The sequence below is a fragment of the Ostrinia nubilalis genome, chromosome 9 (genome assembly GCF_963855985.1).
Source record: "Ostrinia nubilalis chromosome 9, ilOstNubi1.1, whole genome shotgun sequence".
Lineage (NCBI taxonomy): Eukaryota > Metazoa > Arthropoda > Insecta > Lepidoptera > Crambidae > Ostrinia > Ostrinia nubilalis.
In genome coordinates this window covers 8,237,361-8,264,748 of record NC_087096.1, presented here as the reverse complement: position 1 = coordinate 8,264,748, position 27,388 = coordinate 8,237,361, and the positions used below count along the sequence as shown (strand labels likewise).

The 27,388-nt window shown below is 36.5% G+C and overlaps 1 protein-coding gene across 3 annotated transcripts; it reads right to left on the bottom strand.

The window, feature by feature from the left end:
- Positions 1–293: 293 nt before the first annotated feature.
- On the bottom strand, positions 294–26,698 carry LOC135074556 (lysophospholipid acyltransferase 6). 3 transcript variants are annotated; one of them, XM_063968881.1, is made up of 11 exons: positions 26,589–26,698; positions 26,192–26,361; positions 21,864–22,003; positions 13,272–13,349; positions 13,015–13,106; positions 8,860–9,098; positions 5,356–5,485; positions 2,141–2,361; positions 1,786–1,986; positions 1,404–1,555; positions 294–1,326 (listed from the first exon to the last, which is right to left on the bottom strand). In XM_063968881.1, the coding sequence occupies exons 2-11, from the start codon at positions 26,273–26,275 to the stop codon at positions 1,152–1,154; spliced, it is 1,512 nt and encodes a 503-aa protein (XP_063824951.1). In that variant the 5' UTR covers positions 26,276–26,361; positions 26,589–26,698; the 3' UTR covers positions 294–1,151. The 3 variants fall into 3 exon arrangements, with proteins under 3 accessions (XP_063824951.1, XP_063824950.1, XP_063824952.1); XM_063968880.1 differs by lacking the exon at positions 26,589–26,698 and adding an exon at positions 26,438–26,547; XM_063968882.1 differs by lacking the exons at positions 21,864–22,003; positions 26,589–26,698 and having other exon boundaries at positions 26,192–26,282.
- Between the last annotated feature and the right edge of the window lie 690 nt (positions 26,699–27,388).

The window sequence follows — 27,388 nt, the reverse complement described above, 5'->3', positions numbered from 1 at the left end:
CATGCGGCCGCGCCGCCCCGGGAGAGCGGGGAGACTGACCGATAGCTCGCCCGCGTAATAAAACATTTTTTTTTTTAATTTCATGAATTTTTCCATGAAAATTTAAAATATATTTTTTTTGGCATCAGTGTCGTGTATACTACCACCCTGAGATGGGCGTTTTTTTACAAAACCACACCTTGTATATCGCCTCAACCACACCTCAACTCTCGCTGCGCGACCTAAGTAGGTATATTAAGTGTATAGTACCTATTTTGTACTTTAAAGTGTTAATGTTCTAAGGAAACGTGGAAGACGTTATCATATCTCATTTATTTATAACTAACCATTCACTTGAAACTTTGTAGTGCACTAACAATTAAAGTTACTTTCTAACACACATCAAAAAAACAAGTAAAGTAGGTAATTGATGCAAAAAAATAATAGGTATTCATCAGAAACACAAGTGGACACAAAAACATAAATAGAAGCCATTAATTTTTCTTTTTACAAATATGTAACAATTTCTTATTTTTCGTAATCGTGATAGTAATGGGAACTTTGAAAATTACTGTGTAATATTATGTAGTTCAGAAAAAAAATGATCGCAAATATTACCATAGTGATTGGAATTAATAGGTAGGTACATTTTAAAAGCCTTAATGGGTTTCTATTGGTGCGCCCGATGTGGACATGTTACCATCCTACAGCATAATATTAAGAAAATATGGTTTAAGTAATTCTAGTTATAAATAAACATAAACTGTGTAAGTAGTAGGTAGTAGACTCATGCCATGATAATGAAATTTTAAAACTATGATAAAAAAATAGCAACTCACCGATGAGCTGCTGTTTTCCCATGAGCGATAGGCATCATACAAGCAAACATTTAAATCACATTAATCAAATATAAGAATACTTTAGAATTCAGGTTACAAGCATTTTAAACTTATTATTCGATAGGTTTTATCATAATATTTTTTATTAAAGGTTTAATTATTTTTTTATCCAATCAAATGTAAATGCAATAAAACAATAATCGCCCATCAGCTAATAGAAGCCTCATCTAATGCCTTAAAATTAAATGACACTATAATTATGTGACAACCCGTTACTCAACTATCACCAAACATCAAATTAATCCCTTTCTTTCCACAAAAAATACATTATTTCTAAGATATTTTTAGTTTATTGCTGGTTTCGCCATTTTCCTTTGGCATGCAGTCAGAAGCAGTTTTCAAAGATATATTAGGATGTTCATGACTTTGTACGGAGGAAGAACGTTTACTCTTTCCAGGTAACAATAAAGCTCCTACTGCGATGAAGTGCAGAGAATAATAAAGTTTTCTGAAAAAATAACACAGATTATAAAGTAAAAACATAAACAAGAAACTTTAATGTTTCAAAGTAGAAAAATAACCTACCCGTAAAAAGCGAGACTGGGGCCTAGCTGCAACAATACGAAGGGTACAGTTGCATAAGTCATAGCTACACGAGTCGTTATTAAAGTGAGAAAATCGTAAAATATTTTTGTGGGTCTGCTGCCTAAAAATAGCGGACGAACAATAGCGCGCATCTGAAACAATTGATTTTAAAATATAAATAATTAAAATATCATCCTATTAAAATAAATAAATGTTACTTTACAGTATTACAATTTACAAAAGTTATCATTTTAAGCAAAAAAAAAAATGTTACAATTATTACAAAAACCTTTTGATACCTCATAAAAAGTAATGTCGATTACACAATTGTACTAAGACACGTGTCACGCTGTAAAACAAAATAATAAAAAAGGGGTTGAACCTTTCTAGCCGCTACTGTGAAGATGCCTCCCGCGAAGAAGGTGAGGTAGTAGCCGGGGTAGAAGCCGTGCCACACGGCCGACAGCGCGTAGACGCGCGCGGTGCGCCACGCCGCGCCGCCGCGCTCGTACGCCACGTTCCGAAGCCACGCGTTCGTGTTTTTGTTCCAGCTGGCCAGTCCCATGCGGAAGTTTTGCGCAAACTGCCATCGAACACATTTTACATCTTTTAAATTATTTGCACACAATAAACGCTCAAAGGTCGCATTGCATTTGAAAATTAATTGTTTTGTTAAATATTTCGCTCTCCACTCTGCATAGAACCTTAAAGTAAGAAACAAAACAAAGCAATATTACCTCGAATCCAAACACATCTATGTTGCTCATTTTGTCCCACTTGGGTTCGCCATCATTGTCGTAGCCGTTGAAACCCATTCCGGAATTGTTGCAAATGGCTTCAGAGAGCAACCACGCGTGGTAATACTTGCAGCGCACAACTAGGACGCAAAGGTGCGCGTACCACAGTAGGTACAGCGCTGACCACGATCGGGAAACTTCAGATGTGGGGTCATTTAATTCTGTAATACCAACATAATTCATTAGAAAGAACTTAAACAATTACAAAATAGAAATTCTGGAGTAGGTTATAGACCGCCCTGTACACAATAAATTAATTATATCCATTCCGTGTTAGCGAATCTAACTATTATAATTGAAAGCAAACACAATTATTTCGTATTCGTAGACACCGCGAGTATTAAAAAAAGTTCTTTGAAGTTTCCCAAAAACCAGTGGCGGGGCAAGACCTAAATTTGATGTGGGCAAGACAGATTTCGCGAGGCCTTGTTCTGTGGCGACCTGAAGACGGATTTTATGAAATAATAATAAAAAACGGGTCAATGTCTATTGACAGTTTCTGATTTCTTGATTCAGTGATTATTTTTAAAGGAATTTTGCGCCAAAGAATAATGTTTGTCACTTAAAACCGTGTTGTTGCTTAATTTTGTGTCTGATTATGGCTGAATTTGTTTGGAAAAAAAAAATTTTACTACATTGTTTAGCTATCAATAATTTATCCTACTATTATAAATGCGAAAGTTTGGATGTCATGATGTCTGGATGTTTGGATGTCTGGATGTCTGGATGTTTGTTACTTTTTCACGCAAAAACTACTGAACGGATTTTGTTGAAACTTTACAGTATTACGGTATATAACCCAGATTAACATATAGGCTATAATTTATGACGATCTGTGACATACCTACTAAATTTCACGCGGGTGAAACCGCGGGCAAAAGCTAGTATTTAATAGTATTTAAAAGTTGAATTTGACATGTGAGCAAAATTTTTGATGCGCGAGGCCCCTTGTTCCGCGAGGCCGTAGGCGGTGGCCCACGTCGCCTACGCCTTACGCCGCCACTGCCAAAAACGCTCCATACAAACGACCGCTTATGGCCTTGCTTACACATACTTTTTCAACTGTATTGTTGTTATTATTTATTTAACCGAAAACAGGTTAGTTACATCATATAAAAAAGTCAAGAACGGCTGGACCGATTTTAATGATCTGATTTGTTAAATTCGTCTCCGCTCTGAATAGCAGAATAACTACTAAAATATCGGAAAATATTACAATCCGGAATTAGAATCCCACCAAAAACATTCTGTAAAAAACTAGCCAAGTCTCGATGGAGCTGCTTGTTTATCTCTAAAAAGTAATGAAATCTAGACAAAGTCGTGCCAAGTCTATGGTTCCTTACTGCGATTTCTTTATTATTATAGTTAATGTTGTGTGACTTGGCCGTTGAACAATCTTTATTAAGATAATCATACAATAAGTATTATTGAAATACGCAGCTTTATTAAGCCTACAATTGACTGGTTATTGAATCAACGTTTTCCAAGTGGCAATTTTCCATCGCCAATGGGTAGCGGTTCTGGCGACAGATTGGTGCAATGGTGTCATGGATTACCTGGTTTTGTACCCTTCAACGGCCAAGTCACAAAACATTAACTATAATAATAAAGAAATCGCAGTAAGGAACCATAGACTTGGCACGACTTTGTCTAGATTTCATTACTTTTTAGAGATAAACAAGCAGCTCCATCGAGACTTGGCTAGTTTTTTACAGAATGTTTTTGGTGGGATTTCACTTCTTTTTGTAGAAAGTGGCAAAATTATTTAACGTCGTCGTTTTATCGACATTTTTTACGATATTAAACACAAATAAACTCAACGACCTTTAAAATGGACAACGAATCAGAATTGTTTTAATAACATAACCTTAGCGAACCTTACAATATAATAAACGAAATCAACGAAATGCAAATTACACAACATTCAACTTAATCGACGGGGGGCTCTAGAAAGGAAAAAAATCTGGACACCGCTTGCTAGTGCTAGCGCCATCTAGCGGTGAGCGATACAGGCGAATACCACGGTGCCGGAGTAGTATTTATTATGAATGTGGTGTTACTCCAGATCTTCGATTTTCCTAGTTTTTATAGTTTTCCCTTTATGTGGCCATTAAACCCTAACTCTGTACCAAATGGCAATGCCAGATTTTGTATGGAAGGTGGCGTCTTTTTTTTTCACGCGGCCATCGACCAAACTTTGTTTTTCTATTACAAAATAGTGTAATAAACCAAACTTACTATGACATGTATACCTCTAAACTCAGTCTGAACTGAGTTACGAGCGTTAGAAGTTTGATGATTTACATACTAGATTTGCTTTTTGCGCGCAAGTTTTGTAAGAAAGTGCAACAAAATATTCCGCTATTTTTTTATTGCGCTGATTCTACTCCACACTGATGTCTGGAGCCTTCAATGGATGGTATTGTTTGTTTACACATACAATGTCACTATTTTGTTGCAATTTCATACAAAACTTGCGCGCAAAAAGCAAATCTAGTATGTAAAATCATCAAACTTCTAATGCTCGTAACTCAGTTCAGACTGAGTTTAGAGGTATACATGTCATAGTAAGTTTGGTTTATTACACTATTTTGTAATCAAAAAACAAGGTTTGGTCGATGGCCGCGCGAAAAAAAAAAGACGCCAATTTCCGGCATTGTCTTTTCAGCTCTCTGAGTTTATGGGAAGTACTAGTTCTATTTTGATGATTATCAGTGAGTGAGTGTCGTAAATGCGAAACTTTGCTTTCGCTTAACTTCGGAACTAAATGACCAACAGACTTGAAATTTTGGATTTTAAGTACGTGATTATAGCTTACTAGATGACGAAAATTTCTGCGTTCTGGTCTTATCCAGAGGTTCTCAAATAGGGGCCTGAAAATGCGGCGAAATGGTTCCAGTAAAGGATGGTACGGCAGTGTTTGCTTCGCGCTCGACTTGGCGGGGGCACTGCCGTGCCCCCAGATGTTTCATAATAAGTAGGACGTCTCCAGTTCTTGTGTTCTAAAAATAATATCAGCTTTGCTCTCTTCTCAGAAATGCATACGGATTCACACAAGGACCACCACTGCGTTATTATTTTTGATGCAATGTTATAGTATACCTATTCCTTCTTTTTTATAGTATTATTATTGTAAGACAATAAAATATACTGACCTTCTAGAACTGACAGTGAATATTTCTTTGCGAGTGTCAGATATAGCACCGCCGCCGCAACGGACCCCACTACCTTGTAGAAGACAGCACGCCGCGGGGATGGCTCCGCACCTTGTTTGTCTTTATCAGTCTGTAAATCGAATGATGATTATTTTACAAACTGGCATAAATATTTTGTTTACCCACGCCCACAATAATTAAAAAGGGTATCCTACTAATATTATAAATGAGAAAGTTTGGATGTCAGGATCACGCAAAAACTACTGAACCGATTTTGATGAAACTTTACAGTATTATTGTTTATAAGCCAGAATAACATATAGGCTATAATTTATGACGATCTGTGACAAACTAAATTTCAAGCGGGTGAAGCCGCGGGCAAAAGCAAATATAAATATCAGTTCTATATTATTTATCCTACTTAAATTACGCCATCATTGTTTTGAATATAATTTTATTATTTGAGAATGCATTTCGTGCCTATTTCAATATTTTTGAAATGATAAAACTATGTTACAATCTCTCCTGTATAGGTACTTAACCCTTTTAAGTAACATCCTTATTTTTGGTTACACTTTGAACACCCTGGGGTAAAAAAATACCCCAAACGGAAATTGAAAAATTTTAAGTCAATATTTAAAATCAATTTAATTTGTGATTTATAATGTATTAATGGACTCACTAAATTATACTATTGCTTTAAAAGAACGTCTATCTAGCATAAAGAAACATCTTAAATCAATCATAACAAAAAACAAATAATTTTTCATTGGCAACTATAGTTCATTTCACCTAAGATAATCCGTATGACACTTCAAGGTTATCCATATTACGCATACTACATAATAATATGCAGAATATTTTTGAAAAAATATTTGTATTTTATTAGCAATAGTATAATAAAAAAAAATTAACTAGTTACTTGTCTTGAAATATATTATAGTAAAATCTGAGTCTATTAATTATATTTTGATTAAATACGATGTAAAAATATTTTTTATTTAATGTACGCAATGTGTGAAACGGAATAGATTTAGTGCTGAGATGTATAACAAAATCGATTATTTCCGCGGTTCATTAATCGATTGCAGTGAATACTTAGTTATTAAAACATCACAAAAATCAACTATATTTTTCGATTGTTGACTTTAATAAAGTCATTGAAAATAAATTAACAGTTTTTAATTTAAAGAAACAGAACCTGTACTTTTTAGGAATCGTTTTTTGGAACACGAAGTCCATGGAAATTGATTATTATCAATAAAAATTTGTTACAATAATATTTTGTAACTAAAAAAAACATGTTTTTTGTTAAATAACACCTATACAAAATATTTCTCTAAAAGTAGGTTTTACTAACTTAGAAAAAAATCGATAGATAAATCGCTATGGTTTAGTTATGTGACATCTCTATAACTTTCAAACTCGAAACGACATACGAATCATCTTAGGTGAAAAAGACTATAATAATAGTCTTCACATTGGTCTTCTAGAAAAATCTTGGAAAGTTATTGTGGGAACCAAAAACTTACAATAATCGGACATTGAATAAGTGTTTTATACATATTTTAAACACAAAATGAAATAAAACGAAAATTTCTGGCTTTATAATAAAGCAAAATAAAAAAAAACATTTTTTAATAAAATTATGAAAAAATATTTTTTATTTATTTTATTCCTTATTATTTTTTCATAACACATCAGACACGCCTAAGAACGCTGTGTTTTGAGAGGATATCTTCAAAGTTCGAAAAGTATCATGTAAATCAAGCTCTATTTATTTCTCTGCATTCTCGAGACAACGGGCTACTTAATCGTCATATACATTTTTTTACTCATTTTGTTTCAATGTTGTAAAAACCTATTAATAACATGTTAGGTGATGATAAATTAAAGCATGCGTAACTAACACCCTGGGGTACTTTCCACCCAACCTACCTGTACGAGCCAAACGGATGATATTTTTCACATCCCGCGTCAACGAGCTTAAAGCGCACACTCTGCATTGAGAATACACAAAACGACATTGCACTAGCTTCGGTAGAAAAAAGATATGTAATTTTTTATGCGCCTGGGGTAAAAAATTACCCCACGGTGTTACTTAAGGGTTAATTAGTACTGTGATAAAAAACGAGTAAACACTTGTTGGTTTTTGATGATGGAAACTGCAATTATCATAATAAAGCGTGTTAAAAGCATTATAAAAAGGGATAAGATAAGGAAAGTTTCAGAGGAAAATTCCGTTATCTTCATCATTATTTGTCGTAATCCTAAAATTTTATTGTATAGCCTGACCAGGAACATAAAAACCCTCGCCATGTTGCGGAAAACTAATGGTACTAATTTCTTTTAATGGCAACAGTAACTGAAAACTTCATTGTCATGTCACCTTGCATGTCAGTCTATTGCTGTCAAAGTGTAAACAAACTTTATTTTAAATGTGCGCAATTGATTTTGTGAATTAAATTGCTAAAATCTTTTTATAGTCGTGAAAGAAAAGTGGTTCACAATGTGTTAAAGTATTTGTCGAAGAGAAATACTAAGGGTTCGGACAATATTTTCATTAAATAATGTTTCCGACAAAGGTTGTCAAATTGACAGACATGTTTATCGTATAGTACAGTCCACTATGAAAATTAGCTGTGGTGTTTCAACTAGCTACCTATTTTAAAGTTTTTAGTCACTTTGTAAGTGTTGAATTTTATGGAATTGGGAGCGAAGTACCGCGTTTGAAGCGTTCATGAGCAGACATTGTAGTTGAATATTCAAGTTCTGAATTTGATTTATTGATGAATAATAAAATAAATCCTACTAGCTCGATTAATGGTTTCATTTAATTTTTTTAAACCTATAATAAATAATCTCTTTTCGTTAATATAAGAAAATATAAAATTAGCCCGTAATCCTGAATCCTGATACATAAAGTTAGCCTATTAATTTAATACAGGTACGACTGTACTCAGTGTTGCACTATCAAATGCAAAAGAGGCGCCTCTATGCCAGGGTTTTTATGTTCCTGGTCAGGCTATAGTGTTAGTTTTCTACGAAACTGTACAGAAATGTGACAGTACGATTTAATAAGATGACTGCTCTTTTATTTTCTACTTTTATTGCAGAGCTACTTTCTACAATAGTTTTTTTTTTTTTGCGTTAAGAGTCGCATCTCAAACTAATTTGAAAATTATAAATAACTTGAAAAAATGGAACTGCCTAAGGCGGGAATTGAACCCACGACCTTCCGCTTACCGGGCAACTGCTTGCAAGTAAAGCAAGACTTTCCACTATGTCCTTTCCTTAAAAGCAACACTGTTTTTATTCTGATTGTTATAATTTTATAAAACATCTCTCATCTACACACTAACCAAACCGAAACTCCTTCTAAAATGTTCTTATATTGAATACTTCCCTACTGATTCAACATAGCAATCTTCTATTGTTGCAATTATCAATACAAAGTTAGTGACCTGAGTCATTCATGCGCGCGACTCACGCCACCTCGCTTACCTCATTGACTCGGGGGCCTTCAATAAACTTGATGTAATCAGTATAGAAAACAACGGGGCCGCACATGAGCGTCTGGAATGCCAGCGTAAACGCGAAGTATTCAAGAGGTGATGGAATTTTCATCACTCTGATGTCATTAGATTTGCTCGTAGAATTAGAATTTATTTCATTATGAGCTACACTATCTTGTAACGTGTAGGCCAAAGATGTCACTCTCTGAGTTATTACCATTAGTGGACCTGTAATTAAGTGAAAATTTTCAAAGTGTGTGAAGTAATCACCTTTACAGAATTAACATATAAAACATGGAGTTCCTGATTTGCTAGAGTCGTATTTCGTATAAACAGGTCGGATTGACCTTTACAAAGAGTCAACGACGATAAATTACTTCTCTTCTAATCGCGTCCAAACTACATCACTTAAAAAAACAGCGGAAAATAACCACACCGATACACTAAAAAACTGAAAGCCTTCGGAAGCCTGAAGACAGTATGTATGACAGATTATACTACTTTTACACATTTTTTAGATGTTTATCGTTTAGATGCGATCAGACGACCATTTTTCATTTACTTACTTTGTTACAAACAATAACTACCTATCTCAAAATACATTACCTCTAATACAAAGTAGGTAGTACCCAAGTTGTGTTCTTAGGTAAATTTTTGGAGCATTTAAAATATTACCTTTGAACTCTATGCTATGTGAAGATATTACAAATTACAATCCTTTGCATTATTCAAAATGTAAATTAGCATGTACAAGACAGCACTCAGTCCTCAATACGAAATTTTTTTATTGTATTTTACTTGGTTTTATGAATAGTAATGAAACATTTCGAAAGGTTAAAACAAGTCGCGCGCTTTAAAGAAACAAAAAATAAAACTTGTCGTCAAACATTTGTTTTTAATGAAATTGACGATTTTAACTAATACCTAGGTATTATATTTTTTCATAAAATTTTACTTTGCCTTAATTAACATTATTTTAGTGTCATCAAGGTGCAGTGGCTAAGCCGCGTTTTTTTTTACATACAAAATAAAAAGAAATATGCGTAAGTATCATCATGCGTAATTAAATATGCCAAGAATTATACTTATTAGGACTAAAAATTTTGTGCAAATGCATAGGGAACCGTTTATCGCGTATCTTATGATCAAACATTCGGCTGCAAAATCTCCTACTTATTCAGAAACATTGTTTGTTACCAAAAGTTTTAAATTAGCATTTCATTTTTTTTGGCGATAAAATTATGGAAGGCAATTTTTCCTAATTTCACCAATATTTTTCAACATTGGTTCAGTTCAGCCCTCAGATCATAGAAGGGAATAGATGTGAAACGGGGGCGTGGCGCTTGTCTCCGCGATATGCCCAGAAACGAACATTGGCCGCGTAGCTAGGTTAGTCGCGATTCAGTCGTACTAAGGAAATGTTCTCCGATATTTTGGATAATGCGTCATTACGTGCAATAAAACAAGTGAAACGAAGAACTACAGGAACAATGAAGTCATTTACTACATGTAAGTATTGCAAATCCATTGGTATTTTGCTTATAAATAAAAAAAAATAAACATTTTTACGAACGAATTCAGTGCCGTAACAGTTACTGCGATATCGAAATCAGTGGTGATAAAAATTCTAACACACTTGTACATTGACGATTTAGTTAGCAACCACTTTATGTCATGCTCAACTACTGCGCAATGTATTTAATTTCTTCCGATATCCACTCTCGTGTGAAAATACACAGTACGGCCGCATGTGCCGGTCGTAACATAGTGCCGTGCTCGTGTTCTAATGCGGTTTCCTATTATCGATAAATAGAAGTAAATTGTAATTTTCTATTTTGTAATTTTAAATAAAAAAATGATGTGTTACTTGCGATTATAAGATTTTACAAAAAAAATAATAACAGTAGAAGTAATTAGTAACTGTCAACAATGTAATTACTATAAGAGCTAGTTGAAAGCCTAATATAGGCATTATTTTTGATAAACATATGCGGTACGCAGATCGCCATAATTAAAGAGTAAATGCGTGATAGTAGTTAATAATAACGTATAATAATAAAAAGGTTTTCATACATAAGCATTTTGTGAAACCAGTTTCGAGCCTTGCCCCGATTGAAAGTATCGATATCTTGTCGACTCCATTTTATCTTTGTTCTCTCACTAGCGTTTTCAAAGTGTGCGTCACGTCACGCGGCCATTGATTGGCCATAAGGCACGCCTTCTGGCCAATCACAGCACTTTTAAGCCGGTTGCACATGTTGTCGTAGACTCTCAGTCGCTTTGTTTTTACACAGTTGAATGTGTGTGTGGGAGCTGTGGTGGGGGAAATGTGGGGACACTGATTCTCGTTGTAGTTACGCGCGACTTCATATCTATTCTCTTTCTATGATCTGAGGTTCAGCCGTTTCGGCGTTAAAACGCCTATGTTAAATATTGCTTAATATTATGTATCCAGATTAGAGACGAAACGGATATCCGGTAACTATCCGGTAGGCCGGATATCCGGCCTAAATTTACTATCCGGCCGGATACCGGATATTAAAAAACTACGACAATTTCCTTTCAAAAAACTAATTTCTTTTTCTGGGTTATTCACTCTAATGACAATTTTTAATACTAAATAAATAAATATCTGTTAATGTCGAAATATAGATAATTAAAATGGGCGATCTTTTTTTCACTGATGGTCTGATGACATGATGCAATGAGGGCTATCGTTTTTATACTTAACAGTTGGCACCCCTGGCGATTGACAGGACCTTACTCTACAGTGGCGCCATCTTGATGAGTGCAAATGCGATAGTCCTCCTACCACTCTTGCGCTCACCAGTTGGCGCCACTGTCTTCGCTACTAGCAAGTGACAGGACCTTACTCTACAGTGGCGCCAACTGGTGAGCGCTAAAACGATAGCCCTCATTCAGTCAGATTACGTAGCAAGTGAACTAATTTAATTTTCCCTATTCAACCACACACTCACGATGGCAACTGAAATCACCCGAATTAATTTGCCCCCTAGACAAGTGGCAAAATCTGAGATTCTATTCGGACGGATTCGATTTACGAAAACTGACAAGTCTAGTCTACTAATACCACTGATCGCGTTCGAAGCACCTGTGCGGCGCTCAACTCGTCACGACATACAACGAGACAGACAATGGGCCAACTATCCGGCCGCCGGATATCCGGCTATCCGGCCAAACCACTATCCGTTTCATCTCTAATCCAGATCAGCAGATACAGTGTGAGTCACGATAAAGTGCACATATAAATTAAGGTGAAACTAGACCTATTTTTATCGACAAAAAAGAGGTCAAATTTTTTATTATTTTTTTATAGATTTTTTTTCTTCCAATTACTTATTGTAAAGAAAACGTAATAACTTTTAAACTAAGAGGTTATCCTGACAAAACAAAAACAGTAATAATGCTAAATAACAGGCAATACTAATTAAATACATAAAATACCCAGAAAATGCCAACAAATAATAAAAAAACATAATTTTTGACAAACTAAAAACTTTAAGATTTCGAAGTAAAATAATCATTTTTTTTAGTTAAAATTAAAATTGTCTCTACCTGCAGTAGCGGAGAATAATGTGGTGGCAGGCCTTTGTTCAAACGATCATAGCAAATGTTGTAATAGGGATAGGGATATAGACATGCGATTTCAGGTTTTACAAAAGTAATACGATAGAGAATAAAAAAAAGTAATAAAAACCACCTGTTATAGGGACATTTTTTAGAGAAATTTATCACATAACAAAAAAAAACTAATTTAAAAGCAGATTTTTTTCAAAAAGTATGTTTTTTTTTTATTATTTGTTGGCATTTTCTGGGTATTTTATGATGTATTTAATTAGTATTGCCTGTTATTTAGCATCATTACTGTTTTTATTTTATCAGGATATACCTCTTAGTTTAAAAGTTATTACGTTTTCTTTACAATAAGTAATTGGAAGAAAAAAAATCTATATTTTTTTTTTTTTAAATCTCAAAAAATTTTTGACATCTTTTTTGTCGATAAAAATAGGTCTAGTTTCACCTTAATTCATATGTACACTTTATCGTGACTCACACTGTCTAATATAATACTTATAAATATCTTGATTTTGTAAATTATTTAATTCTTAGTTACATTTCCTACCTGTTATATCCAAAGTATAGTCCGCTGTATGATATATTTGTCGATGCAAATGTAGACATGACAAATATAACATCGAGGCAGCCAATATAACGCTGTAACAAAAATAACCGAATGAATAAAATGGAAATACCTAAGTACATACTTCTACTTACAAGAAAGCTTTGAATCACAGATGCAGTAATAACGTAGTCACGGGAAAATTACTGAAAGCATAATATTATATTTATTTTGAAAATAATATAATTATGTTCTCTTACTTTCCCATAAGATGTTGTGGTATTGTTTTTAGCAATATGTAACTCATCATCGGTAACACTGATAAGTGAATTGCTTGTCTGAAAGAAAATATCAATAGATTATTAAAATTTACTGGTGATAACTTAGTCTGTACAAACGCAAGGGAATCATAGCGAGAATAATGTAAGAATTGTTATCGGGTCATGCACACTTCTTAAATTCCTTATATTAAATGAAACTATGATGTTTTAATACCTTCGCCGAAATAATTTGAAATAGATTTACCCACCTATTGCTTTGTCCGTACGATAACGATACATTGAGTATTGTGTAAAGGCTTTATTAATCTAAAGTGTGTAAGTAGGTATAAGATCGACGGTCCCTACGTATAAAAACGTATCTGAAAACGGCCAATTTTACAGGAGAGCGGTTTGAAGGTTTAAACATGTGTAGCTCGCGTTCTATTTATCATACATTGATGAAATTTGGTATAATAGTTTTATATGAGGTATATTTTATAAAACATGAAGAATTATCAAAAAATAATCACAATAAGTGTATTATTTGTCATTTACTCACTTATACAACGGAATGTTTCTAATTACAGATGACGTAAGTGGTACTTACTAACTTTTACGTCGGAGTAATATATTTGTTTAAATTATTAACTGCCACATAAGCAATTGTACACGGGAACAAAGTTCAGCTACTACTGACCGTAACTCTCACTCTAGGCCCATAGTCTTGCTCGACGAGGTATAACAGCGTCCCGCCTCGTTTCCCAGATAGTTGCATTTTGGAGGCACTCAATACCTTAAGATTCTTCCTTATCTGAGGGGTCTTTTGACTGAAGAATACTTGTAGAACCGGTACATTTTCTTTGTCAATAGTGCCGGCCAGGTTTGACGGCATGGCATCGAGTTCAAAGATCAACATGGCTCTTTTTTGAGTTCGATCTTGTGGAACATTGAATACAACTGGGTACTAAATGGAATCCTTTTCAAGGGCATGGATATTTCAATATTTCATATTTTCTGTCATGCAGATAGTTTCATCATTACATGAATATCCTCATAAATAAATAAATAAATAACTACCACAGCGAGGTGGCTTGCCTGGGCGAAACAGACGGCATTATGTTTAAAGGCATCCCTGACACCTTAACCTGACGCCCACACCACTGTCAAAACTAAGGCCCAGATCAAATATCAAAGAGTTATCCTGTTAATCACCAGTGGCCACCAAGTAGTGAGTGCAAATACGGTGACCTTAACCGTATATAACCAGTGGCAGCTCGCATTTTTTCCAATTCGTCGCCATGCGTATAGAAGACAACTTGCTTTTTCATGGCTGCTTCCCTAATTTGGAGGTCCGAAAACTCTATGTCGGAAGGCTATGGAGAAAGGCCGGGGGCTCTATACTGGCACCCTCAAAAGCATAATTTTTTTTTTTTTTTTTTTTTTTATGCATAACAAGGCAGGTATTTGACCACAATCGCACCTGATGTTAAGTGGGATGCGGTCTAGGATGGTACATATCTGCCCTGTAAGTGCCTATTCACTCTCGCCTTGAAAAGGCCCGGATTATAGTTTTCGGGAAAGACAGCAGCAGGCAACGAATTCCAGTCCCTAGCTGTTCGCATTATAAAAGAGTCATCGAAACGCTTAGTGCGAGCTGGTGGAATGTCAACAATATAGGGATGGTACGCTAACCTGCGTCTGGTTCCCCGATGATGGAAGGGGGCTGGTGGAATTAATTCATGTAATTCTTTCGCACATTCTCCGAAGTGTAGCCTGTAGAAAACCGATAGGGATGCTACCTTACGGCGATGGTCAAGTTCCTGGAGCGCCGCTTCAACAAGGGTAGGGCTGTCGATAAGTCTTCTGGCACGCCTTTCCACCGAATCCAAAGCAGCCAAATGTTTCTTGGCAGAGCCGTCCCAGAGGTGGCAGCAGTATTCCATGCAAGGTCGGATCTGTGCTTTATAAAGCTGCAGCCTTTGCTTCTTGGAGAAGTACTGCCTTGCCCTCGAGAGGATACCAAGCTTTTTGGCAGCAGTTTTCGCTATGGATTCGATGTACTCGCCAAAGTTCAGCTTGCTGGACATTTCAATGCCCAAGAGTTGCAGTCGCTCGGTGATTTTGACAGGCACACCTCGGAATGTTGGAGCCATAAGAAATGGACTTCGTTTGGCGGAGAACAGACACGCCTGTGTTTTTGACGCGTTAAATTGGACCAGGTTGGCATCGCCCCAATCAGAGACATCCTGAAGGGCCAAATTTAAGCGTTCAATTAGGGACTCACGACAAGACTCGACCTCACGCCTGTCGGCTTTTGCGTTGGATATATATTTGGCTGTCACTGTCGTGTCATCTGCATACCCAAAGGTACCGGGTTTGAGCAGGTCATTGATGTGCAGTAGGAATAGTGTTGCAGACAGCACCGAACCCTGAGGGACACCAGCGTCAATAGGTTGTTGACTAGAAGTGTAGCCCTCAAGAACTACTCTTATTGATCGTCCCTCAAGAAAATCGGAGATCCATTTGCAGAAGCCAACAGGGATTCCAAAAGATGGAAGCTTGTTTAGTAGGCTGCCGTGCCAGACTCTGTCAAATGCCTTTGATACGTCCAATGAAACGGCAAGAGCTTCTCCATGTTTCTCAATGGCCTCGCTCCATAGGTGTGTGGCATACACGAGAAGATCACCTGTAGAACGACCATACCGAAACCCATACTGACGGTCGCTGAGTAGGTCATTTTCTTCAAGGTATGACAGGAGTCGGCCATTGAGGACACGTTCCATTATCTTGCAGAGTATAGACGTAACAGAGATGGGTCTGTAATTTGTTGGATCAGCACGACTGCCCTTTTTAGGTACGGGCTGTACGTTGGCAAGCTTCCATGATTTTGGGACTAGTCCAGTCTTAAGTGAGAGTCGATACAGGCGTGTAAGAATAGGAGACAACTCCGGCGCACAACTACGCAGGACTATCGCTGGAATTCCGTCAGGTCCACTAGCTTTATTTACGTCAAGAGAACGTAAGACATTTAAAACCTCTTTGTGCCGTATGCGGACCTCACGCATGGTGGTGGAGGCAGGGGGTAATGAGGGTGGTATTTTGCCTGCAACGTCAAGACGGGAGTTATCAGCGAACAGGGTGGCAAAAAGATTCGCTTTTTCCTCAGCAGAGTGAGCCAGTGAGCCGTCGGGTTTCAGCAGTGGTGGCAGGCTGGGGCGACAGAAGTTGGATTGGATGGCCTTGGCAAGGGACCAAAACGGTTTAGACCCGGCTGGGTAAGAAGCAAGTTTTGAGCCAATGCGTCCAATATGGTCGTAGCGAGCCCTGCGTAGTGTTCTTTTGCAAGACTTGGAGGCCTGGTTGTAGGCTTTCTTCAGATTGCGAGTGTCTGGTGAGCCGCGCGTTCGAGCATCTGCCCATGCCAGAAACGCCGACTGCTTACACGCTTCAGCATGACGGCAATCAGCATTGAACCAAGGGCGAGCTTTGCTACCTGAGGCAATGTCTGAGTAGGGAACAAAGAATTCCATACCCTGACGTATAACCTCGGTGATGGCATCGGCGCAAATCGTTGGATCTTGAGAAGAAAAGCAAGCCGGCCTCCAAGGAAAAGATGCGAAAAACTGGCGCATCTCGTCCCAATCTGCTGACTTGTATCGCCATACTCTTCTTACTCCACAAGGGCCACGATCGGATGGGGAGTATGACGATACAGCTTTCACCAGGCAGTGGTCAGAAGTTCCAAGAGGAGCAGCAACCATGGTGGAATATCTGTCTGGATCTGATGTCAGCACAAGGTCTAGGCAATTGGCTGTGTGAGTGTCGACATCCGGGACCCTGGTTGCACAGTCTATCAATTGCGAGAGATCAAGTGTCAGAGCTAGTTTACGTGCCTCTCTCCCAGCGTGATCGGTCACCTGATATGGGAAGAGCCATTCTTGATGATGTGCATTGAAATCCCCCAAAATCACCAACTGTGCAGAGGGGTATCGGGCTAGTGCCTTATCAGCTGATTGGCTGAGGTAGTCGAACAGCCGGGTTGTCTCATGGTCACCGCTGTGCGAACGGTAAACACAGGCATAGAGTAATTTCTCTAGGCCTGTGTCCACCAAAACCCAAATTACAGAGAATCCAGGAACCTCCAGGCATTTGAGACGCTTTATGCAAATGTCATCGCGGGCATAGATGCAGACTCCCGCCCGGGCTTGGAATTTGTGTTCCAGTGTATACCCAGGGTAGAACAAGTATGCTGCGTCGGCTGGACATTTGATCTGCGTTTCTGTGAGGAACAGCAGTTGCGGTTTTTCAGTCTCTAGATGGTGGTGGACTGCAGAGAGATTGGAGTGCAGCCCTCGTATGTTGGTGAGGTGCACTTTAAGTGGGAGGACGTGCAACCGCTGTTTAATTTTTTTCTTTGTTCTCTGTGCTTTCATTTTATGTTTTGTTGAGAGTGAATAAGTAGGAAGAGTATGGCAGTTGAGCGAGGCATTTTCGTGTATGCCCGGAGAGGCAGGCAGGGATAGCAGACCGTGTGGAGCCTGACCTGGAGACCGCGGGGACGCCCGAACCCCCCCAGAGATGGCCACCTGGTCCTCCCGTCCGGTCGCCAACCGGCAAGGTGGAGCATCCTGGGATTTTTCGCTAGGTGGCGGGGCAGCCTTTCACGAGTGGCTGGCAAGCTACTTCTGTTCATCTAAGGCATCACCCTCGTAGGGAAAGGTAACGATGCCCATCTTCTAAGACCTTAACAGGCCCAGAAAGTCTACAGGGCTACATCGTCGGCTTTAATGCAGCGTGAAGAACGAGGTGAAAGCTCCACATTAGGAGGACAGAGAAGCCGTTTGACGTGAGACTCGCTAGACTGTGCTGTAGTCTGGTAGTTTATTCACACTCGTGCAGAAGTTTAAGGTTGCTCGAGCGATCGCACCATGACTGGGCACGGATCCTTCGAGCCCTAACTGTATTGTGGTGGCTAGGAGCATACGGCACACCATATTCTTGCGGGATAGCATAGTCAAAGCTATGTGGACGGTAACAAAACCTGGGTGGTAATGAATCACCTCTATCTGAGAAGACAAGTTGCCGAAAGAAGCTGCAGTCCAATAGCGCGACTACAAAGCAAGTGCGGGTGCATTTGAATTCGCTCCAGGGAAGGTGATAGTATGATTGCGTCTTATCTTCCTGCCTTAGTAATGGCCAGCGTAACGGGGTCGTGAGGCTGCACGGGAGGCATGCAATGCCTCCATCGTCAGCTGACGGTGAGTGTGCGTACGGGAAAGATGTATACGTCAGCTGACGGTGAGTGTGCGTACGGGAAAGATGTATACTTCCAGCTGCTCTCGTCCCAACTGTCGCCGTGTAGGCGGGAGGTCTTTGTCTGGAACCTCAAAGTTAGCACTTATAGCGAGTGACGGGGACATCAGGGTATTTTTAGTGGGTATACCTCATCCTTCTGACGGGTATGTATGCAATATCATGTAAGCATTATCATGTAATAGTAGCTTCTAACTACAGTTAATTGAAACTTTTGTTTGTAAGTGTTACCTACTTATATTTATTTCTGAATGCCATAATATGCTTGATAAATAAATAAAATAAATTTTATGATATTTTTACAAACTTGTATTTTGTAAAAAGTAGCATAGGAGAAGAACTTGGTTGCGTTAAGTCTAATAAATGACCCTAGATACTTCAGTCGTGTTGTATATCATATTTTATATTGTTTTGTCTTCACTTTTATCTCCACCAGATATTGCTAAAATACAATTTCTCAGCGTAAAACACCGTTACTGGCACTTGCTTATAGACATAAAACAAACTTTTCCAAAGTAAAACATTTATAGTGGCAGTTACGGCTAGAAGACACTATAATTTTCCGACGTAAAAATAGGTAAGTGCCACTTACTTATAATAGTAACTTTAATTTTCCCTAGTGAAACAACGCAACTACCAGGTTCCTACAGTTAATTGATTAATTTGCCGTTGGTATAATGTTGAGTGAAATAGATTAGGTTAGAAACCATAATAATACCTATTTTCTTCATAAATTACGTATCAATTCACTCGATCTGCGTGAATGAAAGTGGCAGTTGCGGGGCTGGGCGCGCGGAGCTAAGCGTGAGGTCCAGCGTAAACTTTCGTAAGTCCCACTAATGCAATTTTACTGCGGAAATCGTTCTAATTTTGTAGTTGCGGGATTTGTTTTTTGGCGTTTTAAGGTTCAATTTGAATAAAAAGTGTATGTTTTTTGAACTGAGCCGCAACTGTTGGGTCCTCTGAAGGTTTTGCAAACAAAAACGGCAAATCACGGAACTGGTAGATACTGAATTGTACGTAGGGACCGTCGAGATATTGTGGTGAGTGATTTTATCAAAATGATACCTACATAAATACAATGCAATATTAAAGCGTCTTCTAGTATAAAAAATTCTAAATGTGATCTACCTACATATTCACATCTTTCAGTAAAATAATTATTATAACTTAAGTGAATGTAAGTGTATAACATGAAGCAATGAATGAATAAATGAATTATGTTTGCAGAGTAAGATCTACAGTTTTTGCGTTAAGTATGCAACAAAATTGCGCTTTTTATGGAAGATTGCTGCCGAGTGCCGATTGACTTCAATGACAGGGTTCAGTTTCAGATTTGATCTGATTCTAAGGTGCAGTCCTGTTGTCCCCCCTGGCTAGGGGAGACAACAGGACTAAATTTTTAATCAATGATTTGAGGACTGTTGTCCCACCTGGCAAAAATTATTTAAGAGCCATAAATTTTTATAGCATAATTTATGAAAAACTGAAGTATTTCACTGAATGCCAAATTGCCAAACTGAATACCTAAACGTTTGTCAAGTAGGTAATAATTACAATTTTGATAGGTATTTGGTATTGGTGCCGGCCGGTATTAACTAACACCTACAAACTTGAAATTTGGCAGGTAGGTTCCTTATAGGGTGTAAACATCCACTAAGAACAGAATTTATTTATTAAAGGATAGAAAATAATATGTAGGATTACATTTTAAATCACTGTCACTGAGCAAGTAATTTGTTGAATATTATGATTAATTTAAAATTATTCAGTTTTAGCATCCTACCTACTAATGTTGTAAGTAAATGCGGAAGTTTGTGAGTATGGGTGTTTGATACTCTTTCACGTAAAAACTACTAAACGGATTTTTACTTACACTTGATAAACTTTACAGTAGATAATATTTTTTATACATGAGAATAGCATAATAGAGGTATTTAGCTTTTGCCTACGGCTTTGCCCGCGTAAAATTTTGTCTGTCACAGAAAAAATATAGAGCGCATCACTGTTCCAAAAAACTGTCCAACGACTTTTCCCAGGACTCAAAACTATCTAAATATCAAAATCGGTTCAATGGTTTAGGTGTGAATTCGTAACAAACAGACAGATAAAGTTACTTTCGCATTTATATTATTTAGTAGGGATAATTCATAACGATCTGTTAAAATCAAGTAAAGCAGATTTTGAAATAGTCTGAAATAGTACCGGTACCAAGAACTTATATTTTTTTCGTTATCCAAATGTTAATTATTATACATATAACATACGTTTAGGTATTCAGTTTGGCAATTTGGCATTAATTCAGGTACATACTCCAGTCTTTCTTAATGCTATAAAAATGTTTAAATAATTTTTGCTAGGGGAGACAACAGTCCTCAATACATTGATTAAAAATCTAGTCCTGTTGGCTCCCCCAGAGGGGCCAAGCAGGGGGGACAGCAGGACTGCATTGTTTCTAATTCCAACAAAGCAGTTTTGGTAATTCCAAAAATAATAATAGTATTTTTTATTTTTTACACTATACAGGATGTTTGACGGAAGGTTAGACAAACTTCGTGGGTGTATAGGTAAGGTCATTTTAAGAATACAAGTTCGCCCATTTGACCCTAAGTGAGCTAATTTTTTTTAATTGATATTTTTGTTTTTATTAATTTTAAAGTTATTAGGTTAAATTTCGGAAAAAAAAATAAAACCACCCACCCACGAAGTTTGTCTAACCTTCCGCCAAACACCCTGTATAATTTCGTCCATTGACCCCAAGCTACCCATCCTTATCGCTCGCGCCTAATAATGTTGCTGTCGCGTTCGCACACTAACTGCGGCAGCCCGTCGCCCAGTCGCGACAGCAATATAATTTTACGCGCGAGAGAAAAGGATGGGTAGCTTGGGGTCATTGGAAGAAATTCTACGTGCTCGGCGACCCGGCTGTTTTACTTCTTATTTAAAAAATGTTAAATGAATGTATGTTTTTTTAATAGGTATCAAAATTAGTAAGTAATTCGATGACATTACAGATCTATATTCAGTGCATGCAGCGCGCCTAAAGCTACGCGAAATTGATATTTTTAAATAAAATATCACGTCTTGCTAAAACTTACACTGCAACGATGACAATGCGATTAGATGACTCAAATTGTTCCAATGCACAAAACACCTACCTGAAGTTTCGCATTGTTTAATATTTATGTTAATTATAATGTGAGATAATATTTTGCGAAATTATAGGTTAAGGAACGATGTAAGCAGAAGATAATAAATTAATACTCTATTAAAACTTACTTTCCAAAGCAGAAATATCCCATTATCAAACCTATAACAAGGCACACGGAATGACGAAATTCTGGCGAAGCAAATTTCAATGGTTTCCGAAACAGTCTGGCCAGGCATAGTGCAGCTATTTGTGCGATCAAAAAATTAACCTAATGAAAGGAAAATAATGATGTCATGAAAATAAGATAAAAGCATTGTGTAAAACCAAATTGATATGAGCAAAGCTATGTTTAAAAAACCCTAGTCAAAGTATAATAATTGTGATGATCAGAGAGTGAATTAAGTAGGCACCTAATAAGTAGGTATTACAAAAATCATTCAAAATTGAAACATGATAATAACACGAATTAAGTGTTCTTAGCATCAAGGGAAAGACTTGTTGAGCGTAGACGCCTATTAATTGTAATAACAATAATTATATTACAGTGTGGATAGATCTACATCAACAAAATAAAATTAAAATCAAGACCAAAAATTCGATAACATTTCCACAGTAATGATTTTTTAATTTCAGCTTAAAGCTATCAAATAACCAGAGACTGGTAGAAAAATAACAAGTTGACTTGTTTTTTGATGTATTTTTTTATTACATCTTAGTTACTTTTTCGGAGTAGGTTACAACGTGTTCCTAATGATATTATTCTTTTCGATTTATTTTTCCATATAAATTAATTCACCTTATCCTTTCCGTCAAAAATATCAACTATTTTTTAAATTGTGCGTTTTGGAACACAAGTTTTATGACACATTTTAACTTACTTTTATTCATAGAAAATACCCTTAAAGTTATGGGACAATGCCAGGAACACATTGTACATACTTTAATTGTAATGTTACAGTAATTTAGTGTGCGTTACCTCAGCGACATGGTGACGCTGATCAAGATGTGCCTATATGGAAAAGTTAGTGCCTTATATCCTGTAAATGTGCCGAGAATTAAGATCGTAATGAGGATCAGTACTGTTGTAGAAAATTCAATAAAACTAGTATCTACGTTAATCTTTAAGACATAAGAAAGATATATCTTTTTGAATTATCCAAATCGGACCGTTACTTACGAAGATATTAAGTAATAAACATAGGCCGTTTTTGCCGCTAAAAGTCAACGTACGCAGGGCCGCGTGACGTCACTATATCCGAATCGAGCGCAGCCGGCGTACTATTGGGATGGAAAATATTTTTTTCCAGCTAAACTTTCTTTTTTAGTAATTTGGCCATAACTTCGTCAATTTTTGTCGTAGAACAAAAATTTTTGGACTGTGTATTAAGGATTTCTTAGCCCTATAAATCTGCATTCACAGCTAAAAATCGAAATGATCCTCATTGGAGAAAATAAGATTGCGCTGCAGTAATGCTTGCTTTTTATAACATACACTAATGATGAAACTTGGAGCCTGAGAAGCCGCGATAGCAGTAAGATCGATGCGTTTGAGATGTGGTGTTGGCGGAAATTACTCCGCATACCCTGGACTGCCATGCGAACCAACGAGTCCATATTAAAAGAGCTCAACATCACCACGCGGCTCTCCACTATATGCCTAAAGCGTACCCTCTGTTTCTTTGGACATATTATGCGGTCTCCAAGGCATTGTCTGGAGAAACAAATTATCTTGGGACAAATGGAAGGCAGACGCGCTCGGGGCAGGGCACCGACGAGATGGTGGAGATGGAGATGTCGCTGAGGTAACGCACACGTAATTTAGTTACTTGTTTTTCAAATGTCTTTTATTTACTTTTTACTTGCTAAGATTTTTTACATATTTTTTTTTTTAATTTACAAAGGTATCTAAGCTTTTAAAACATACAGTGTGAGTCACGTTAAAGTGTACATATGAAAATAGATGAAACTAGACCTATTTTTATCGACAAAAAAGAGGTCAAAAATTTTTGAGATTTTTTTAAATTTTTTATAGAATTTTTTTTTCTTCCAATTACTTATTGTAAAGAAAACGTAATAACTTTTAAACTAAGCGGTATATCCTGATAAAATAAAAACAATAATAATGCTAAATAACAGGTGATACTAAAAAATACATAAAATACACAAAAAATGCCAACAAATAATCAAAAATGATACTTTAAAAAAAAACTGCTTTTAAATTCGTGTTTTTTTGGTTATTTGATAAATTTCTCCAAAAAATGCCCCTATAACAGGTGGTTTTTATTATTTTGTATTATTCTCTATCGTATTATCTTTGTAAAACCAAAAATCGCATGTCTCTATCCCTATCACAACATTTGCTATGATCGTTTGAACAAAGGCCTGCCACAACATTATTCTCCGCTACAGGTAGAGACAATTTTAATTTTAACTAAAATGCTTATTTTACTTCGAAATCTTTTGTTTTTATTTGAAATCTAACTTGTCTTTATCAAAATTACAAATCTAAAGCCATTTTCAGTTTCGTTGTTAACGAAGCGTTGAATGGCGCGCCTGGAGAGACTTAGTTAAAACTAGAGATGAAACGGATAGTGGTTTGGCCGGATACCGGATATCCGGCGAGCTGCTAGGCCGGATAGCCGGATATCCGGCGGCCGGATAGTTGGCCCATTGTCTGTCTCGTTGTATGTCGTGACGAGTTGAGCGCCGCACAGGTGCTTCGATCGCGATCAGTGGTATTAGTAGACTAGACTAGTCACAGTTTTCGTAAATCGAATCCGTCCGAATAGAATGTCAGATTTTGCCACTTGTCTAGGGGGCAAATTAATTCGGGTGATTTCAGTTGCCATCGTGAGTGTATGGTTGAATAGGGAAAATTTAATTAGTTTACTTGCTACGTAATCTGACTGAATTGCATCATGTCATCAGACCATCAGTGAAAAAAAGATCGCCCATTTTAATTGGCTATATTTCGACATTGACAGATATTTATTTATTTAGTACTAGCTGACCCGGCGAACTTCGTACCGCCTTAGCGTAGAGATTTTCTTAATATTTTTTTCCGTAAGAACCATCCTTGGACTTCCACAAACATTTAAAAAAAAGAATTATCGAAATCGGTTCAGCCGTTCACACGTGATGCCGTGACAACGCGAAACGGGTTTCATTTTTATATATATAGATTAAAAATTTTCATTAGAGTGAATAACCCAGAAAAAGAAATTAGTTTTTTGAAAGGAAATTGTCGTAGTTTTTTAATATCCGGTATCCGGCCGGATAGTGAGTTACTATCCGGTATCCGGCCGGATAGTAAATTTAGGCCGGATATCCGGCCTACCGGATAGTTACCGGATATCCGTTTCATCATTTATTGTATCGCCTGTTATTTAGCATTATTACTGTTTTTATTTTATCAGGATATACCGCTTAGTTTAAAAGTTAGTACGTTTTCTTTACAATAAGTAATTGGAAGAAAAAAAAAATCTATAAAAAATAAATCTCAAAAATTTTTTGACCTCTTTTTTGTCAATAAAAAATGGGTCTAGTTTCATCTATCTTCATATGTACACTTTAACGTGACTCACACTGTATAGTGTGTTTCTGTTTGAACTTTCATTACAGATACAGATACAAGTAATATTAATTATTGTAGATACTTTAATGGACATATTATTAGGTATTAATAGTGTTTCCATTTTATTGTACATTATTATTAACTTTATTATTCTACAGCTCTAAAATCAATTAGTGTTTAATTAAATTTCTTTGAAATAATATAGGTACAGTCAAGTTCATAAATATATTGGCAGTGTCAATGTTTCAAAATATTGTTAGCGTTTTATCAATCACATATTTCAATACAAACTCAAACATAAATAAAATGTAATCATATACTGTTCATTAACATGTTGCAGTAGTGTAGTATTGAATTAACTACTGCACAATAATATTTTGAAACACTGGGCACTGCCAATATATTTATGAACTCGACTGTACTAGACTAGCTGTGTTACGTTATACTTTTCATTTTTCAAATAGTAATAAATTTAGTAATATACAACTATCTAGACTAAGAATCTGTATTTTGCTTTTTTCTTTTTAATGCACAATAAGAGACAGCCTAAATCACAAATAAGCGAATTAATTTTAGTGTTTCTCTTTCCACTAGCTAAGAAAAGATGGGCTGTAAACTATATTATGGAAACTAAGCGTTAATTACGCTAAAACTATATATACTAACTAATTTTGTACAAATAAATATGAAAATCCCATATTATTTGTGCTGTGATGTAGTAGTTTAAACTCCAACAAAATGTAGTGGTTTAGCTGCAAATCTTTAAATACATAAAACATAATACTAATTACTCTAGCATTCATATAGCAAATTGCAGAAAACTACTTTGTAGTGTATTACAGTGTTTAAATATAAAATTGAAGCAAAAAGTTCAATACTTACAAGATCTATAGGAAGACATATTTTGTTTGCTATAAACAAGAATATTTGACTGCCATCATAGTAATCGTAGTAATTCGTCGACATTCTGAACGTTGATCGACGCAACGTTTAAGACTTTTCTTTGGCCACTCCTCGCCTGTTTATTGTTATAACTACTTTCTCTCGTTTATCTGAAACAATGAAAACGAGATTCACAAAACATTGAATCACAAAAGTTCATACTAATATTAAAAAACGCATACACACAATCTAAGTGCTGATATGAACTCAGAAGGTTATTGCACAAAAGAATCCTAAAATTAAATTAGTAAATTTTTTCTCAGTTTGTCAACAACACCATCATCAACGAAAAAAGTACACACACTGACATCTAACTGACAATTAGAGTGACACACACATTTGACAGCTATGGGCACGACGAACACGACGAACACGATGCCGCGATGCCACAGATATGGATTAGAGCGCGATGCAGTCTGGTGCTGCTTTTACACTGCGCGGAAATTAGCCAAGTCAAGTGAATGTGAACACACACCGAACAATGGGGTGGGAACATGAAGCTACAGATAAAAATGGAGGCCACACTCCGAATACCTACTTGAAGCACAAACTAAGTATCACTATCTCGCTCTCTGTGGGCAGACTCGCTCTTTCTAAATAAACAAAAAATATAAAATTGCTCAAATTCAATGAAACCAATGTAAAATCTTTATTTCTTGACATAGGTATCATTAAAAATGATAAGTGTAATTACTGGTAAAACGTTTTAGGAAGAAATTACTGTAAAAAATGTGAAAAATGTTTACAATGATCCAATGTCGGAAATCACGAAATAAACACTTACGCGTGGAATCTTATGTCACTTCCAGGACACCACGTACTACCGCAACCACGCACTACAAAATTTTGCACCAATTCTTGTGATAAAACAATGATTATTTCCTGTAAACAATCTCAAACGAAATTAACTGCTTAATAAACAAAATAGTAAACAACCGCCATGATGGGCCGGATTGGGCCGATGTTGCCACATGGTACCGATTACCCAGGAATTGGGATTGTAATTCCCTGATTCGCCAACACATTAAGCCTAAATGGCCGACAATTTTGTGATTTTTTATTTAACTAGGTAATCTTAGTTTCAAATATTAATTATTTATTTGTTTAACTTCTGATTTGGTTAGTGAATTGGCTATT

Excerpts from the sequence above, each read along its gene's own strand:
- LOC135074556 (XM_063968881.1), bottom strand. The coding sequence starts at position 26,275 with ATGTCGACGAATTACTACGATTACTATGATGGCAGTCAAATATTCTTG. Across the intron at positions 13,350-21,863 it reads GGATATTTCTGCTTTGGAAA|ACAAGCAATTCACTTATCAG; the intron begins GTAAGTTTTAAT and ends ATTTTCTTTCAG. Across the intron at positions 1,327-1,403 it reads CCCAGTCTCGCTTTTTACGG|AAAACTTTATTATTCTCTGC; the intron begins GTAGGTTATTTT and ends TTATTTTTTCAG.